General features: G+C 36.1%; 1 protein-coding gene and 1 non-coding gene across 3 annotated transcripts; one reads left to right on the forward strand and one right to left on the reverse strand.

The window, feature by feature from the left end:
• Positions 1-4,374: 4,374 nt before the first annotated feature.
• GTPBP8 (GTP binding protein 8) lies at positions 4,375-16,134 on the forward strand. Of its 2 annotated transcripts, XM_069472614.1 has the most exons (6): positions 4,375-4,723; positions 6,893-6,991; positions 9,147-9,277; positions 10,256-10,355; positions 12,673-12,791; positions 15,717-16,134. In XM_069472614.1, exons 1-6 carry the CDS (start codon positions 4,388-4,390, stop codon positions 15,784-15,786), a joined length of 855 nt encoding a protein of 284 aa, XP_069328715.1. In that variant the 5' UTR covers positions 4,375-4,387; the 3' UTR covers positions 15,787-16,134. The 2 variants fall into 2 exon arrangements, with proteins under 2 accessions (XP_069328715.1, XP_069328716.1); XM_069472615.1 differs by lacking the exon at positions 6,893-6,991.
• Positions 6,086-6,192, reverse strand: LOC138388749 (U6 spliceosomal RNA). The gene has a single exon (XR_011234240.1). It is a non-coding gene; the product is annotated as a U6 spliceosomal RNA (small nuclear RNA).
• Positions 16,135-17,419: the final 1,285 nt, after the last annotated feature.

Here is a 17,419-nt window from a genome sequence, read left to right on the forward strand (position 1 = left end):
CAATAAGTTAAAAATTTGAATATATATCAGCATATCTGCCTGTGGAATGTTGCTCAACTATTCAGGGTGCCAGAGAACATACCACTCACTTTCAATAAGGCAATGAGATATAAATTAGAGGTGTACCACAAAGTAAACGTGCCCACCATAATACCCTCACCTAATAGGTAATAAGAGTTAAAATGTTAATGAATTAATCAGTCAGCACAGCAAAATCCATGCTTTTTCCCCCCAAACAAGAAAACTCTGAGCTTGTTACTAATATAAAAACACAAACTGAATATGGTAAAGAGAATTCTAAAATATTTCAATAGCAATAGTATTGCAGAAAGTCAAATCCACAATTACAAGTGAAAAAAACTGCTTAGAAAAAAAATGAAAAAAGACTACTTAGAGCAATTGTTTTTCACTCTATTGATAAAATCCACCCTGAGGGAACTGAATCTTTACTCCTTCAGAACCCAAATCATTCTAAGAACTCACCTCCTACACATGAGTATTGTCTGATATTTAATCTCCAGATCACTTTAAAGAAATCTGTCTGTGCAACAGACACAATCTTAAAAGAAAACTCAAAAAACTTCTCTGAAAAAATAAAAACCTCCCTAAGGTTCCCTAAAGGTACATTAATGAAATATAAATTAAACCCAATGGTTTGATGATCTTCCAAAGAAGATGATCATGGAAAATATGTCTCTGTTAGTTCTTGAATGATGGCAAACTAATAAATCTCAAGAATAATAACCTATACCTTAATTAAGAAATTAGATGAAGAAATCATGCATTTTGTTGTCTGTTATTCCACAAATTTGTGTTAATGTGTTAGGTGATATCTAATGTAAATTTTTTAAGTGAAATGTTGCACAAAAGATTTGAGAGAAATATAAGTAAATGTGTTTTAAATTTAAATCATTCACTCGGACAGTAGTTTTACAATTCAAGCAATTTAGTTTACACGTGGAAGTTTCTCTGTGTCACTCTCCTTCCTACAATGCCTCTTCCTTTCCCCCAGTATTTTCTTCCTAACACAAAGTTTGAGATCTAAATTTGAATGTGACCAGGGCTTTCTCACAGTTAATCCCTGGTATCCAGATCAATTGGTGGCATAGCAGGCACTCAATAAACGTTCATTACTATTGTTAAAACAGGGAGAAAGTGATGGTAGGAAAGGTCTTGTATAAACTAGACACTGAGACCTAATCCATTACCTCTCTGTACACCTAGAAGTAAATTTTTCTAGTATCTCGCCCTGGCTTCTGTCAGGGCATTCAAACCATGTCTACCCAAGGATGGGAGCTAATCTACCTGTGTGCTGTGGTTGCTGACTCTCTGATGTCCTGGATGCTGCCTACCTGTCCAGGCCTACAACACTTGCCTTCTTCGTATCTTAGATGCATTCTGTCCCTCAACTTGACACCTATAGGAGTTGGACATAAATTGGCATCACTCTGGACACAGTGGCCATTCATTATAGAAGCAGACATCACAGATAGAACAAATGAGATGATCCTGTCCTAATAGTAATATCCCACCCCTAGTCTGCCTATCTTGTTTCTTTTCTCATTAGCTAAACATGACAGACTATAACTATGGCATTTAGGTCAGATGAATTTTAGCAATAAAAGCTGGTTCTAAGGACCGTGTGTAAAGTATGTAACACCTAAAAATCTTGCTAACTTTGTGGTGTAAGACCTGTGCTACCTCCTCAGCTATCAAAATAAAAGGCATTTTTTTTCTCAGAAAGATGGTCATAAACACATTGTAAATGGTATTGGCAATAGGCCATGTGATTATCTGAGGTGAGCATTCCAGGCAGAAGTGCAAAGACTCAGACACAAGTGTGTGTATGACTCATTTGAAAAACAGCAAAGATGCCAGTGTGGCCAGAATGGAGTCAATGAGGAGGAGAATGATAGTAGATGAAGTCAGACAAGTAAGAGTAGGGGAAGTAGAAGGAAAATCAGGTAGGTGCTTTTAGGTTAGTGCAAGGGCTTCAGCTTTTCTTTGAGTGAGACAGGAAGCTGTTGGGGCTTTTAGCGTATATTTTAACAGGATGATGGTTGCTGCTGTGTTGAAAATATACTGAAGAGGGAAAAGGGTAAAAGTGGGTGACCAGTTTGGAAGTTATTGTAATAATCTAGGTCGGAGATAATGAGGGCTTAAATCGGTGGTAGCAGCAGATGTGCTAAAAAGTGTCAAATTCAGGATATGTTTTGACGTTAAAGCCAAGAGGCCTGCTAATAGATTGAATGTTCAGTATAAGAGAAAGGAGTCAAGAATTGTTCCCAACAGTTTTGGCTGGATCAACAGGAAGAATGGAGTTGCCATTTATTGAGATAGTAATGACTGCAAAAAAAAAAAAAAAAAAATATATATATATATATATATATACAGATTAGGAGAGAATGAGAGAATGTAAACAATTCTGCTTTGGACACAGTAAGTTGGAGATGCATATTAGAAATCATGGTTTTCTAATCTCTACTCCTCTTTTTCCCCCCCACTAGGACTGAAACCGTGTCTGAGTCTCAGCCTTGACTTAGCTCTGATCTAGGAGACTAGGTCCCAACTCCCAGTCTACAGCTACTGGCTGGAATACTACTTCATACAGACAGACCACCTGGAACCAAGATGCTGCCAACACCAGGTTCAGTATGCTATTGCCAGAACCCAGAAAGTTCTATTGCAACATCTCATCCACTGGACTTGATTCTCTTTTATACTGATTTGGCTTGATTTTCCTGAACTTTGATAATTCCCTGTAGACCCTATGATTTTCATTGCAGCTCTACAATGGGGTTAGTTGTCATAAGCTAATTCCTCCCAATTCTAGCTCTCCCCCACTCTCACCACTAGGTCTCACTGCTATGCATGTCTCATCTTTGACCTTCTGCCTGCACTGGAAATTAGGAAAGAGTTTGATCACATGTGTCCAGGAAAAACATAGTATATTATTGACTCCAAACCATCTCTCTAAAGTTTTTATATGCCTTTTTTATATCAATGCTTTTAAAAAATGGAATGAAAGAGAAAAAAATAAAGATGATTAAATAAATTGTCAAGTGGTTTTCCTAGTCATATTTATTTCCTTTGGATCATTTGTTTGACCCCCCCTCCCCCCACCTTTACATAATTTATGTTTCAAAAACTTTACTGTCCAATAATTCTAAAATGATTTGTCCTGTCAAATGAAATCCAAAATGATGTAGAATTCAGAACCACTAAGAATTACCAAATGAGTACTACGAGTCTATTAATCCCTGAACATCTCCAAAACCTCTCTAAGAATTGCCAAAAGTGCTCTATGCTGTTTATCTCCAAACCTGGGGCCCCAATGTTTGGAAATGAAATGGCACATATGAAAGCACTTTCAAAGCATATTATATACACAGTAATATATGTATCCCAGATTTCTGCTGTATATAGTAAAGTGTTTTATTACAAGGGAGTGAAACTAGGGATTGGAGACAGCTTCAAGGCCTAATGCAAAGATTAATCACAAATTAGCCTGCCAGAAGCAGGTCAGGCTGCTGTATTGGCTACCCTCAAAGTCGTTGGTTCTGCTCATTACAGTTCTGAATCATATTTATTTAAGAATTGCCCTATTTAGTTACTGAACAACCTGGGGAATAGATCAAGAGGCCATCAGTTACCATTCCTCTGTTGATTGCTGCTGCTGTTTTATTAGACCTACCATTTTTTATACAGGAATATTTTTCAGTCATTTATTTCATCATATGATACCTGCATCTCCCATTCCAGCACTGATTAGTTTAAATGGCGTTGAGGAGAAACTTTTGAAATAAGATGTCGTTATAGAACTTACATGTAACAATTCTGTAAGTCGTGTGCAACACTGTTTTTGTAAGAAATTGCTAAAGTTTAAGGACATTTCCCGCAATTACAGAGAAGGCTGAAATGCGAACAGTTCCTCCCCTGAAAACGAGGTGCTACGCCAACCACTTTTCTCACCAGCCCTCATCTTTTTTGCAAAGGTGCTTTTCCTAGTGATGTGGACGTATGACAAACGTCAACCAGCGAAGATAAAACGGCCCGGGAATCCACCAGAGCTTCACACTTTTTCGCATTCACTTGAGACTCAAGAGCCACATAACCAGGTGGGACTGTCACCTGTGGAAACCGTTAAACATCCTCCCACAGCGATGTACTAGTCAAAGGCATAGTCGTTCAGGCCAGGGTGTTAAAAGAAACCCCCGCCTCCAACAGCCTCCGGCGCACTAGACTCCAGCACTCCAGCAGGACCGAGCGGGGCCAGCGGAGACTACAACTCCCAGCAGGCGGCGCGGCAGGGGGGGAAGGGGGGCTCACGCACGCGCAGCCCAAACCCTGGGAACCAGGGCCCGCGGCGGGCTTCCGGGACAGGAGAATGGCTGCGCCCAGGCTGCAGCGTGCAACACAAAGGCTCTTTGAGATGTCGGCGGCGCGGGGGCGCCTGAGCCGAGTTTATAGCACGTCTCACGCCTTTGCTGAGGTGCTACAGCTGCCGAAGAAGCAGATGACGAGGCTGGTGTATCCGCTGCAGGAACTCGAGCAGTACCTCGCCCCGGACAGGAGGTCCGACCTTCACCTGAGGATCTTCGATCCGAGCCTGGAGAACATCGCGAGGGCGGACACCATCTTTACCGCTACCGCCCGGAACCGCATCGATTACCTCAGCTCCGCAGTCCGTCTCGACCACGCCCCGAACTTCCCCTGGCCTGAGGTGAGAGCTGCCACTGTTCACGCTCTCCCGCGCGCAGGGAGTGTGGGAGCGCTAACCGCAGCCCGGGTCTGCCCGCCCGTCGCGAAGGCTTGCGCGAGGGTTTTGCTGTCACTTGCTTCCTATCACCCAGCGAGAGATAGTTTCTAGCTTTGTGTGGATGCGTATATTTCTTTGACGAACAAACCATATACAGACGCTCCTCGACTTAACGATGGGGTCACCTGACGAGCGCCGCAAACCGAAATATAGTGAAGTCGAAAATACAGTTTGCATACACACTGCCCGCCCGTGGGCCCATCGTAAATTCGGATAACATTACATCTACCCGTGACTTTAAAAGGTTTTAAGAGCCAAACTAAACGTTCCAAAACTTATTAAATAACTCTGTCCTTTTATAGTTTTTTTCCCATTTAATTGAAGAGGGGAAACATGCCGAGACAAATTTACACATTAGTGAATAAGAAACATATAATAGTTTCTTATGCAATGATCCTTACAAATATGTGACTTTTGCTCAATCTCAATTTCCTATCATGTGCAAAATAGTAATTAGCTGTAGAAGGCAATATGGAAGATTTTTTAAAACAACTTTTATTATTAACAGGGAAATTCTGTGAATGAGCATTTTATAAATGTCCTACAGTTTAATCATATTTTGTTCTAAGTCTGCTAAAAGGCAGCTCAAATCCCCATATATATTTACAGTAACTGCACCATTGCCCTAAAATTTTTCATCTAAATATGTGTAGAACTGTTGTCAAGACTGAGGAAGTACATAAAGTAAATAATTTTGAGACATCATTGCTTTCTGATTTAAGCTTCTAAATCACTGGACTTTTTTGTAATTCATTTGTTAAAATTCAGTTTTATCTACATATTAGCATTTGATTTGATCTGACAGAGCATTTAATATTTATGTAGCACTCAGATCAATTCATTTTGAAAGGACTGACTCAGATTTTTGCAGAATATATAGCATCCCTGGCCCATGTCCACTAAATGACCCCCAATTGTGTTGATAACCAAAAATGTCTTTACAAATTTCCAAAACATCCCCCAAAGGGCAGTACTGCCCTCATTTTAGAACAGCTGGTTGGTATTGTCCCCCCTTCGATACCATGTTCAAAAGCAGAGCCATGTGTATTAATGATTATTATCAAGAATATTTTGGTGGGAGGGGGATAGATGATGAGAATTTACTCAGTGGGTACCATGTATAATACATTGTTTGGGTGGTGGATACACTAAAAGGCCAGACTTCACCACAATGCAATATATCTCTGTAACAAAATTGTACTTATACCCCTTAAATTTATACCAATAAATTTTTATTTTATTTTATTTTTATTTTATTTTTTTTTTATTTTTATGGAACGCTTCACGAATTTGCGTGTCATCCTTGCGCAGGGGCCATGCTAATCTTCTCTGTATCGTTCCAATTTTAGTATATGTGCTGCCGAAGCGAGCACTATACCAATAAATTTTAAAAAGGCAAATGTAGGCATGCTTTATTAAAAAAAAAAAAAAGAATATTTTGTTGCTTTCCACACTACAGAGGAGAAAAGTCTCCTTGTTCCTAACTGGAACAAGAAAAGTCAAGGAAAAAAATAAGCTCTTAAATTGCAATGGTGTTACAGTATACTATGGGAGTTCTTGAGAAAATGTGCTTTCAACCATGTAGTTGTACTTCAAATTTTGTTCAAATACATAGTTTTTACTTTAAAAAGCTTTGTAAACATGAAATAATAAAGGTTGCAGATATTCTTTAGTAGCATAGTATAACTAAAAGCACGGATTCTATTAAATAGATATAAATGTCCTGAGTTCAAATTCCAACTCCTTTACTTTCTAACTGTATAATTTTGGGTCAGTTATATTTTCTTATCTGTAAAATGGGATAATATCACCTACCTCATAGGGATGTTGTAAAAAATAAGTAAAAAAGTATATGCCGAATGCCTAAAACAGTACCTGGTATGTTGAAATTAGCTGTATGTTAGAATTTGAGGTTTGACTAAACATAAGCCACTTTTTACATGTCTTGGCAAGATCGAATAGTTTGAGAGGTTTTCAGCTAATACAGCCTATAATATCTATATACATATATATGCACACACACATACATATATATATATATATCAACTTATTATTTCTTTTTTCTTGTATAAGGTATGTTTTATAGGCAGAAGCAATGTTGGAAAATCATCCCTAATAAAGGCTTTATTTTCACTGGCCCCTGAGGTTGAAGTCAGAGTCTCCAAAAAACCGGTATGTTAAAACTTTTATATATGTCTGGACTATTCATCTTAGTGAATAGTAAATGTTGGACGGTACAAGAAATCATAATTGCTAAGTTCCTAGAGAAGTGATTTCTTTCAAACAAGTAATAGAGCACAACATTTCATTAATGCCTGTATATTTCTCGGAAGAAAAGAAACTGTAGCTGGATTTTAGTAGTCTTGCCAATATCTTGAGAAAATCTTCCTTTGTCCAAATGTTCCAAAGAGTTGCCAGATAAAGTGTTTTATTGTCATTCTATATTTCCTTCTATGAGTGATCATCTAGTTCTACATTGATTTTAGGAGAAACAACTTTTAAGTTTTTTACTTTTTTCTTCCTGTAATCTTTTATTATCTTGTAAGGTATACAATGTATATAAGTTAGTTTATACATATGTGTACACACACACACATATACATATATACATATACAAACAAACACGTACACCAGCCTGGCATATTATGTTTATTTAAGGCCAAATTACATGTTATCCCAGCTAGTCTGCTGTAATTACTTTCTGTCATTTTCTAATTCCCTCTATTCCCTTCTCAATAATGCATACTATACCAGTATGTAAGATGCCCTTTCCTCAAAACTCACCCCCACTTCCCCTCACCTTATCTATTCATGGCAAAATCTTTCCACCAACCCTAATGCTCACTACCCACACCACCACCACTCCCCACTCCCTGCCTTCCATTAACTTGGAACTCTTCCATGAGACTTCACTAGTCTTTTCTTGCTCCCCATTTCTTCATATAGTTGCTTCTCTGGCTCCATCACTAATGATTGTTTCCATCCCTTAAGCCTCCCATCCTTACTCCTGCCCTGCCTCAACTAATAAACACTTCTAGGTGGAGAGATCCCTTCCTGTTTTAAAAAGGCAATAGAAAAAATGTTTCCTTGACATTCCTGATCTGTAATTCTAAAATCATTTTCCTATAGATAGACAAATAAGCTGACTGGGAACTTAATCACCATTTATAAAAATCTTTTCTCTGATAATATTTGTTCTAAGATCCAAATAATTGTCTAACTTCTTAAATTACCTATCTTAATCTTTCCTTTTCTGATTAATAAATGCCCTATGAACACAATACTATGAATAAGCCACTTTTTATCATCTTTACATCAATTTTAGTTGCACAGATATTTTATAATTATAGTGTTGTACATGCTTTAAAAAATTGTTTAATGAAAGCACTATAGCCCACCTAATAAAACATGCAAAACATCTTGATTTTAGGGAGGCAGTAGTCTAGGTATAAGAAATTATCAGGCTTTGAATCTAGGTTTTATGAAAACCTACATGACTGATGGTAAGCATTTTAACCTATCAGTGCCATAATTCATTTCTCTATAAAGTGGAGATATATCATTCATCAGAAAATATCGATTAAGGTAGTCAAACAATTTAGAACAGGGTGTTTTTCACCAAGAGTTAGTGAAATAGGAAAGGTTCCAAAATATTTTGCCTACATATTTCTAATATGGGATCTAAAGTTCTTCGTAAGTCATACAAATTCTGTTTAAAAAAAGAATTGTTTCATTGATTATAAGTATAATTTTTTTTTTTTTTTTTTTTGTTGAGACAGAGTCTCACTTTGTTGCCCAGGCTAGAGTGAGTGCCGTGGCGTCAGCTTAGCTCACAGCAACCTCAGACTCCTGGGCTTAAGCGATCCTACTGCCTCAGCCTCCCGAGTAGCTGGGACTACAGGCATGCGCCACTATGCCCGGCTAATTTTTTCTGTATAGATTTTTAGTTGTCCATATAATGTCTTTCTATTTTTAGTAGAGACGGGGTCTCGCTCTTGCTCAGGCTGGTCTCGAACTCCTGACCTTGAGCGATCCACCCGCCTCGGCCTCCCAGAGTGCTAGGATTACAGGCGTGAGCCACCGCGCCCGGCCGATTATAAGTATAATTTAAAAAATGAATTAGAGGGAAAAAGTACTATGATCTAAGCTTATCTCCAGCTACCTCTCTTCTATCTTCTTTTCTTGTGTCATCATCAGCATAGTTAGGATTATATATAATACTTAGGCTTTTAATAAATATTTATTGATTAAATAGAAAACATTTTGAATCATTAAATATATGAAAGATATATTTTAAGATAGCTTTTATTTTTATTTACTTTATCAGGGACACACAAAGAAAATGAATTTTTTCAGAGTTGGAAAATATTTTACATTGGTGGACATGCCAGGTTATGGCTATAGATCACCTAAAGATTTTGTTGACATGGTAGAGGCCTATCTGAAAGAACGAACGAAGTAAGGAAAAAATTTTCTTGTAATAGTTATACATTTAACCTTAAAGCATGTTTTCATCATAGAGTATTTTACACATGATGAACACTTTGGTTTTATCAAATGATTTATTTTAAAAGGTCCACTTTATTTTCATAATATTCTACAATACAAGATTTAGAACCAATGTATGTATTGCTCACTTGATTTCTGCCTGTAGGTTTGCTTAATCTTAAATACAAGTGTTTTCCCAAATTGAAATTGAAATAAAAAGTACTTCAGTGTTCGTTAATTTTTTTAAAACCAAACTCATATAACTGGCTAATTTTGAAAATGAAAATTGTTGGTTAAGATGGTATTTACCAGATTTAAATAAAGTAAATTCTGATCATTCTTAAAATACCTCAGATATCATATCCTCTGAAAACATTAGTTTTTGTTTTGTCCCCATATGTGTGACAGTTCTATTTCAAGAATTGCACAATATATAGAAAAATAATGTAAATCTTTTGAAGTATAAGAAAAAGGTTGTTTGCTGTAGCTTAACCTAGAGACTAAAATGAAATATTTACATAAGAAAATGGAAAATATAATGTATCTGGTTTCCATTATCTGCTAGTCTTAAAGTAATATTAAAAAGTTAAACATTTCTGTGATGACTCATAGTTAATTGGATTTGTATCTCTCTCTCCCACCAGAGTTTAAGCTCTTAGAGGAAGGGGCTCACTCATTTTGTATCAAGTCCCAGGCAGCGTGTCTTATGTTCAATATATGCTTATTGAAATAAATTAATAATTAGTGAATTTCGTTATTGAAAGTAAACAGCATTGAGACCTATTATTAACTGTAGGATGAACTTCCTAGTGAATTGGAATTTGTCTAAAGAAATGTGTGTAGATTGAGAATCATTCAAAGGCAAATTTCTTAGTATAGTGGGAGGGGAAAGATAATGAATGGGTATATCTTATATTGCCATTACTCTTCATTTCTACCTTCTTACAGTTTGAAGAGAACATTTTTATTAGTGGACAGTGTTGTTGGAATTCAAAAAACAGACAATATTGCCATAGAAATGTGTGAAGAATTTGCATTACCTTATGTGGTAAGTGTTTCCTTTGAATCATGGTTGCAATTAGAAATACCAGTTCTGTGTGCATCTCATGTGCACACTCCTTTTATTTAACGATTGAGCTTGTCTTGCCTCCTCAAAAGGTAGAGGAGAGTGCCTTTGAATAATCTTTTCAATTGGCTAGTCAGCCATTAATATTAAAATAAGTTCTGTGGCACTTTTATTCTCTTTTCCTTCTCTCATCTTTAAGTTTTTAAAATTATAGTCAAAGTTTTTTTAAGCTGTTCATTTAATGTTCCTTTTTGCTTTTCTTTTTCATATTTTTTCTTTTTATGGTAATGTAAACATTTGTCCAAAACAAGTTAGTAGCACTTTAACAGCAGGTTGGCAGATAGTATTTATCAGAATGTGAATAAAACTGCAACTGAAAAATTTGCTTAACTAATTTGGAATTTAAAAATCGTTCTAAAGAATGTAGCAGCCTCTAGCACACTCCAGTAGGATTTTTATATTCTTAAAGAAAACAAAATTTCTTTTAGAAATATCTTACTAATATTCTTTCTGTCTTTTGACCTAGAATAGAGTACAGATTGGTAGGTTGGTATCCACATTAATTTTGCTTTGTGACACTTCCAGATAAAATAGCACTCTTAATGTTTCTTTCCAAAGAAAAGTGAAGAACCCAATGACTATCATTTGGTTTCAAAAGAATGTCAGAAAACTACTAATATGTAACAGTGGAATTGAACGCAAATCAAACCATGTTACTAGTCAGCCCCTTTTGTTTGACTGGGCTTACGGAATTCTTGGGGTTTACAAGGCCTGTGAAGCATTAGAGATAACTTACAGTTATGAGGAGTCAAAACATTGATAGTGTACATAGTAAAAATGCCAAAATATTGCCAAACTAAATAATAGTATTCCTGATTTGGTATCATAGATTCCAGTTTCTAAAATCATATATTTTCCTCAGTTTTAACTGAAAGGAAATATTACTTTCTTCTTTGGAAAAGGAATTGGAATAGAGGAATTATATCTGTATTTCCTTTTAAATATCAGCATGTTTGCCTTTATGAGAAAACATTGGTTATTAGAAACCACATACTTTCTGATTCTTACTCTTTCTGCAGTTAGCATCTTTTATGACTAAAAAGCATAAATGATTTGGTAGGAAGTTTAATTTTACAGAAATTCTCCAGGAAAACCTGATGGATTAAGGTTTTATTTTAATTGATTTGTAATCATCCATGCCTTGACCTTCCTCCACTATGTCTTTGGACAAGTAAAATTCTAGACTTACTTGGAATATAACTATAGTAGATACAACCTACAAATAGCCCAATTTCTAATTTTTCCTTTAGAGTATTATATATAAAGCTGAACCATTTTGTAGGTCAAAAATGATTACATATTGGCAATTTTATATAGATCAACCTAATAATAATACTCATTTATATATCTTAAACCAGTGGTCACCAACCTTTTTGGCACCAGGGACCATTTTCATGGAAAACAATTTTTCCATGTACTGTGGGGGGCGGCAGGGGGGAGTGGTGGGATGGTTTGGGATGATTCAAGCACATTACATTTATTGTGTACTTTATTTCTATAATTATGACATTGTAATATACAATAAAATCATTATACAACTCACCATAGGCTGGGGACTCCTGTCTTAAACCACGGGGCATATTGTGATCATATGAAGCATTTAGCTCACAATTGCAAATATGACTCCACGGTCCTTATTGATCTTAAATCTAAGATATTATGGCTCTGTGTAGTTAAAGCACTATTAAGTAGCAAACATATAGCATATACTTTGTATGTTGCACATATTAATTCATTTAGTCTTCACGGCCACTCATATGCGGTATTGTTTTTATTTTATAAATGAGGAAATTGGAACAGAGAGATTAAGAAATTTGTACAGGTCACCTAGTTTTAATGAAAAATCGTAGCCACAGAGCTGAAAGCCCATTCTACTTAGTGAAGTATAACAAGAATGGAAAAACAAGCACCACATGTACTCACCATCAAATTGGTATTAACTGATCAACACTTATGTGTCCATTTAGTAATAACATTCATCGGGTGTCAGGCACATGGGAGGGAGTTGGGGGGATGGGTATATATACACCTAATGGGTGCAGTGCGCACCGTCTGGGGGATGGACACTCTTGAAGCTCTGACTCAGATGGGGCAAAGGCAATATATGTAACCTAAACATTTGTACCCTTGTAATATGTTGAAATAAAATAAAAAATAAATTAAAAAATCATAGCTAAAATGTGTAATTTATATTAAGAAATACTTTATTTCTAATAGTTAAAAATTTGTTTTCTTATAGATGGTATTAACAAAAATTGACAAATCTTCCAAGGGACATCTTTTAAAACAAGTGCTTCAGATACAGAAATTTGTTAACACACAAACACAAGGATGTTTTCCCCAATTGTTTCCTATAAGGTAAGAGTTGAATTTTTATAACTTTACATACTAAAAACTTGTAATATTAAATCAGTGTTTCTTAAATTGAAGTGTTGCTTAAAATTAGAGGCTTTTTGGAAGACTGCATTTAGCCATGAATTGTTGGTATAATATATTAGTACTTTTATTTTTTTTCCCTTTATTCTTTCTTCCTTCTACTGTTTCTTGAAAGCACTTCATTCTCTGTTTGCCTCAACCTAGCTCAACACTAGACCACAGCAGAAATGAAAACTTTGTATTTTTTAAAATCAGCTAAACAGCCACAATAAAAATGCTACCATCCTTTTCTTAAGTTCAAAGAAAAATAACATCTTTATGGTAGAAAGCTCATTCAGGCTTTGAGGGATAAAAATTTTCCTTAAAAAAGACCATAATTTTCCTTAAAAGGACCATATAGAAAGAAAACACGTTTCACATAAGTTGGAATTAAATATTGCTGGCAGACAGAATGATTATTTTCTGAGCTGATGATATTTTGAGACATGATGTGGTTTAGTGACAAAGCATGGGTTTGTACTTTCGTTGTATACCTTGGGTACAGTAAGTAATGTGTACTATGGCAGAGATACAATGCCACTCTCTGAATTTCTTACTTTGACTTCATTGTGGAAGGTACTATGCTAGTTGCTATGAGAAGATAATGAAACCAAGTGACACTTTGTTATATATGAAACTGTTCCCTAAGCTGTCATTTTAAGTCCTACCAATCTTGATCAGATATAAATTGTAATTATGAACATGCCTGTCAAAATCCCTCCTTCATTCCTACAAAATGGTCTTCTCCCTTGAGTTACATTCAAGTATTTACCCTGTTTATTTGTCTTTGTCCCATATATGCAATGAGAACTCCTAGGGATGGGAGTGAAATCCTAATTCTTCTTTGAGCCCTGAGCATTGTTATATAAAAATAGCTATTTATTTCTTTTAACTGTTTAAGGAAGTGAGACTTCAGCAACAGAAACATAAGATGGGCAAATCGTGGCTTAACAGCAGCATTTGTTGAAAAAAAATTTAAGCTTTAGTTGACTATAAGCTAAGTTTGAATTAACAGTATAATGTGGCTGGGGAAAAACTGACTGTTTTCTTGGGCTACATTAATGGAATTATGGTGTTCAAACAAGGGAATGATCAAGCAACAGTCCCACACTGAATGGTCATTCCAGTCAGATTGTGGCTCGACATTAAGAACAACTAGAGCTATTTGATGGTTTTAGGAGAGGTTCTGTCACTAGATCATTCAAAACAATTAATCCTCACAGTAACATCCCTATTTCACAGATAAGGTCACAAGTCAGAGAAGTTAAGTAAGTTGCAGAGAGGTATTTGCTGAAATGGAAAAAGCACAGGCCTTAGGGTCAGACCACCATGGTTTTACATGGTTCTTCTACCTCCTGGCTACTGAACTTACAGCAATTTATTTCATTTTCTTTGAGTCTCTTTCCTCACTGGTAAGAATGTGATCATTAGAAGGATTAAATAAAATGGACTGTGACTGGAATACCCATTAGGCCCATAATAATGTTAGTTTCTTTACCTGCCAAAGGTCAGAGACTCGGTAAATGGCAGGGTCAGGCCTATGACCCAGTTTATCAGATTCCTGGTACTTTTTAGAGGCATTTCCTTTCTTAGATATGCCAGCATTCCCTGTTACATGACCCTGGAATCACTGCTGGCAGCATACTCACCATAGGTGACCAAGACACGGCAAAAGGCTACATAGCACTCAAAATCTAAGAATTGAGACAATGGGAGCGTACTGGCCCTCAAGACCTTCAACATTCACAATACCACAGTGACTATATATAGGAAGTTGGCAGGCTGTACTCCGAGCTCTCAAAACCCACTGCAGGAAGCACATTTATATATACTTCTTGCTTTTACTTGCATGACCAAGCCCCAGGCCATCCCTCCAGAAGGGGATTTGGCCTATTCACAAAATGGTTATTATACAATAAGTCAGGTTTTATTTCCTTCTCTTACCTTATGCTCTGGGTAGGAGAAAGGTGAAGTGTAGACATGCAGTCCTGTGAGGTTTGGCCTTTAAGCCTATGGACCAAAGTTGAGTGCTAATTTTCGTGTCTGAACTCTGCCCCAAAAGGGCAGAGAAATATAAATTGTGCTAGGATCAGTCTATTTTTATAAATAGTATGGAAGAAATATATAAGTAGGCACAATATAATGGCTTCTGTGGTGTTCTATGTAGTGAAATTCTAAGCAGATAAGAACTAACTCTAAGGACAAAGTATAAAAGTTGACAGAAATGTTACAAATGAGTTCAAGGTGCCATATGGGGTGTGTGAACTGTCCAACTTACATCTTCTTTAAATTTTATGTGTTTAACTTCAGTTATAACCCAAGAATCATTATGTGCAATTAATTCTCAAGCAGGCAGCTTGATCAAAGTCTAAAATGCTATACTTCATCAGGAATAGAATTAGCAATATAGCAGAAAATATTTTACCTATTTATAAATCTGTAGTATATCCGTAGTATATCCATGCCTGAGAAACCAGTGTCCGTCCCCATACTGACAGATGGATGGAGGGATGGTTGCATATTGGAAGAAAGATAGATAAATAATAAATATAATAATGGTGACAGTTTTTTTAAAATCTGAAAAATGGTCTAAATTATCAAAGTAATTAAATTTTTGTCATAAAAAGAACTAAATAAATCAAGACTTATGGAAAACAAAGCAAAATAGAAGATAGATAAAATTTGTATTTATAGAATCATGAAGGAAATGGATCAGGCAATAGATTGTTAGATTTTAGAATCCTGCCAAGAAAAGTCTAGGGGAAGAGAGGAAAGGTAGAACACGTTAAAAGGCATTCTACTTCATACATGTAAGCACAAGAATTTGTAAATAATTTTTTTAAGAAACTTATTTTTTTCTTTTCACAGTGCTGTGACCTATTCTGGAATCCATCTATTGAGATGCTTTATAGCAAATGTAACAGGAAATCTTGACTAATGGGGCTCCCAGTTTAGCCAAAGACACAGAAAAATTCTTTATGCCAACTGGAGTTAAATACCTAGAAGAATTTCAACATTGTTTTAAATGTTGTGTATCTGTAACTTCCAGGATGTTCACTTCAGATTTAAAATTTGCACCTTCCCAAAGCAAGAATGAAATTTGTGCCTGGGGACAAGAAAGTTTATAAGTAATTGATTTATGCTGTTCATTAGGACAGACACTAGTTGATTTTCCTGTTTTAACAAATTGACAAGCAAGAGCATGTAGAAGTCCATAAAATGAAAACTTATTACTACTATGTAAAGAAGGGTTTGCTGTGTTAATTATTGGGCTTTTGTCTTTTAAAGAAAATATATCTATTATGAATTTTTTTAAATATGAAAATGGACTAAGTAAAGGGGGCTGCTTTTCTGTTAAGCATTGATAAGATGAAGGATAAATGCTCCTATGTATGCCTATAATTAATCTTTTTTCTTGAGACCTTATTTATCTTCTCAATAAAATTTGTCAGTCCACATTGGAAACACCCAAAAGACCAGAATTCAAGTTCCAGTTCTGATATTTATTATGTGTTGAACGTTGGGCACATTACTTGAATTCTCTAAACTTATTTGTAACTGTAACCTCGCAAGCTATTAAAGTGGTATTCCATGAGGTAATATATGTGAGAAGGACAGCTGCATAGTTGTAAAGCCAAACCAACCAGAGAATACAGCAAGATTCACAGGTAGATTTATCAGCGGAAACATCCTGGCATGGGGGAAATAACATTTTCTCCAGTGAAAAGCAAAAAAACAAAAACTAGCTTTCAGTGCGAAAACTAATTTGCAAAGGGCAAGAGAAAAAAGTTGGTGCAACTTGGTGCGTTTAAGATTTAGAATGGAGAGATAAAGCCCTTGAACTAAAGTTAATAGAAAAGATTTTTATGAAGATGCCACTGAATGAGGCTGAATATTAAAAGGTTATAGCTAAGTGCTGGATATAGAATTAATTAAAACTATAAGCCACCTTTGTGGCTTTTTTTAAGAACACTCAATTCTGAATATATTTTCAGTTCTATAGTTGATAGAATTGATCTATTTTATTCTAACCAGCAGTGTTTTAAGCTAAAAAAAGATTTTTTTAATATAGGCATTCACAAAGTAAAATATATGGTGACAAAAGAATTATCTTAGAAGTCATCTTTCTGTCTGCCAATGTTACTTTACTGCTTGTCTTAGCCTTATTCCATTTTTTTTTTTTTTGTTGGGTCAGTCTCTCACTCTGTTGCCTGGGCTAGAGTGCCCTGACGTCACCCTAGGTCACAGCAACCTCAAACTCACCTCAGCCCCCTGAGTAGCTGAGACTACTAGCACACACCACCACACCCGGCTAATTTTTTTTCTATTTTAGTAGAGACAGGGTATCGCTCTTGCTCAGGCTGCTCTGGAACTTCTGACCTCAAGCAATCCTCCCGCCTCAGCCTCCCCACAGTGCTAGGATTACAGGCATGAGCCGCCACGCCTGCCGTGTCTTAGCTCTGATTCTCCTAAAAGCAGAGCCTGAGACAAAAGCTTGCAGATGTTAGTTTATTTGGGCAGTGATCCCAGGGAATAGGAGCAGTGAAGTGAAAGAGAAGGAAGGAAAGGCT

This window comes from Eulemur rufifrons, chromosome 7 (genome assembly GCF_041146395.1).
Source record: "Eulemur rufifrons isolate Redbay chromosome 7, OSU_ERuf_1, whole genome shotgun sequence".
In the NCBI taxonomy this organism is placed as follows: domain Eukaryota; kingdom Metazoa; phylum Chordata; class Mammalia; order Primates; family Lemuridae; genus Eulemur; species Eulemur rufifrons.

Coding starts and splice junctions, on each gene's coding strand:
- GTPBP8 (XM_069472614.1), top strand. CDS start 4,388: ATGGCTGCGCCCAGGCTGCAGCGTGCAACACAAAGGCTCTTTGAGATG. Junction 6,992..9,146: donor TCAGAGTCTCCAAAAAACCG/GTATGTTAAAAC, acceptor TTACTTTATCAG/GGACACACAAAGAAAATGAA. Junction 9,278..10,255: donor TATCTGAAAGAACGAACGAA/GTAAGGAAAAAA, acceptor ACCTTCTTACAG/TTTGAAGAGAACATTTTTAT.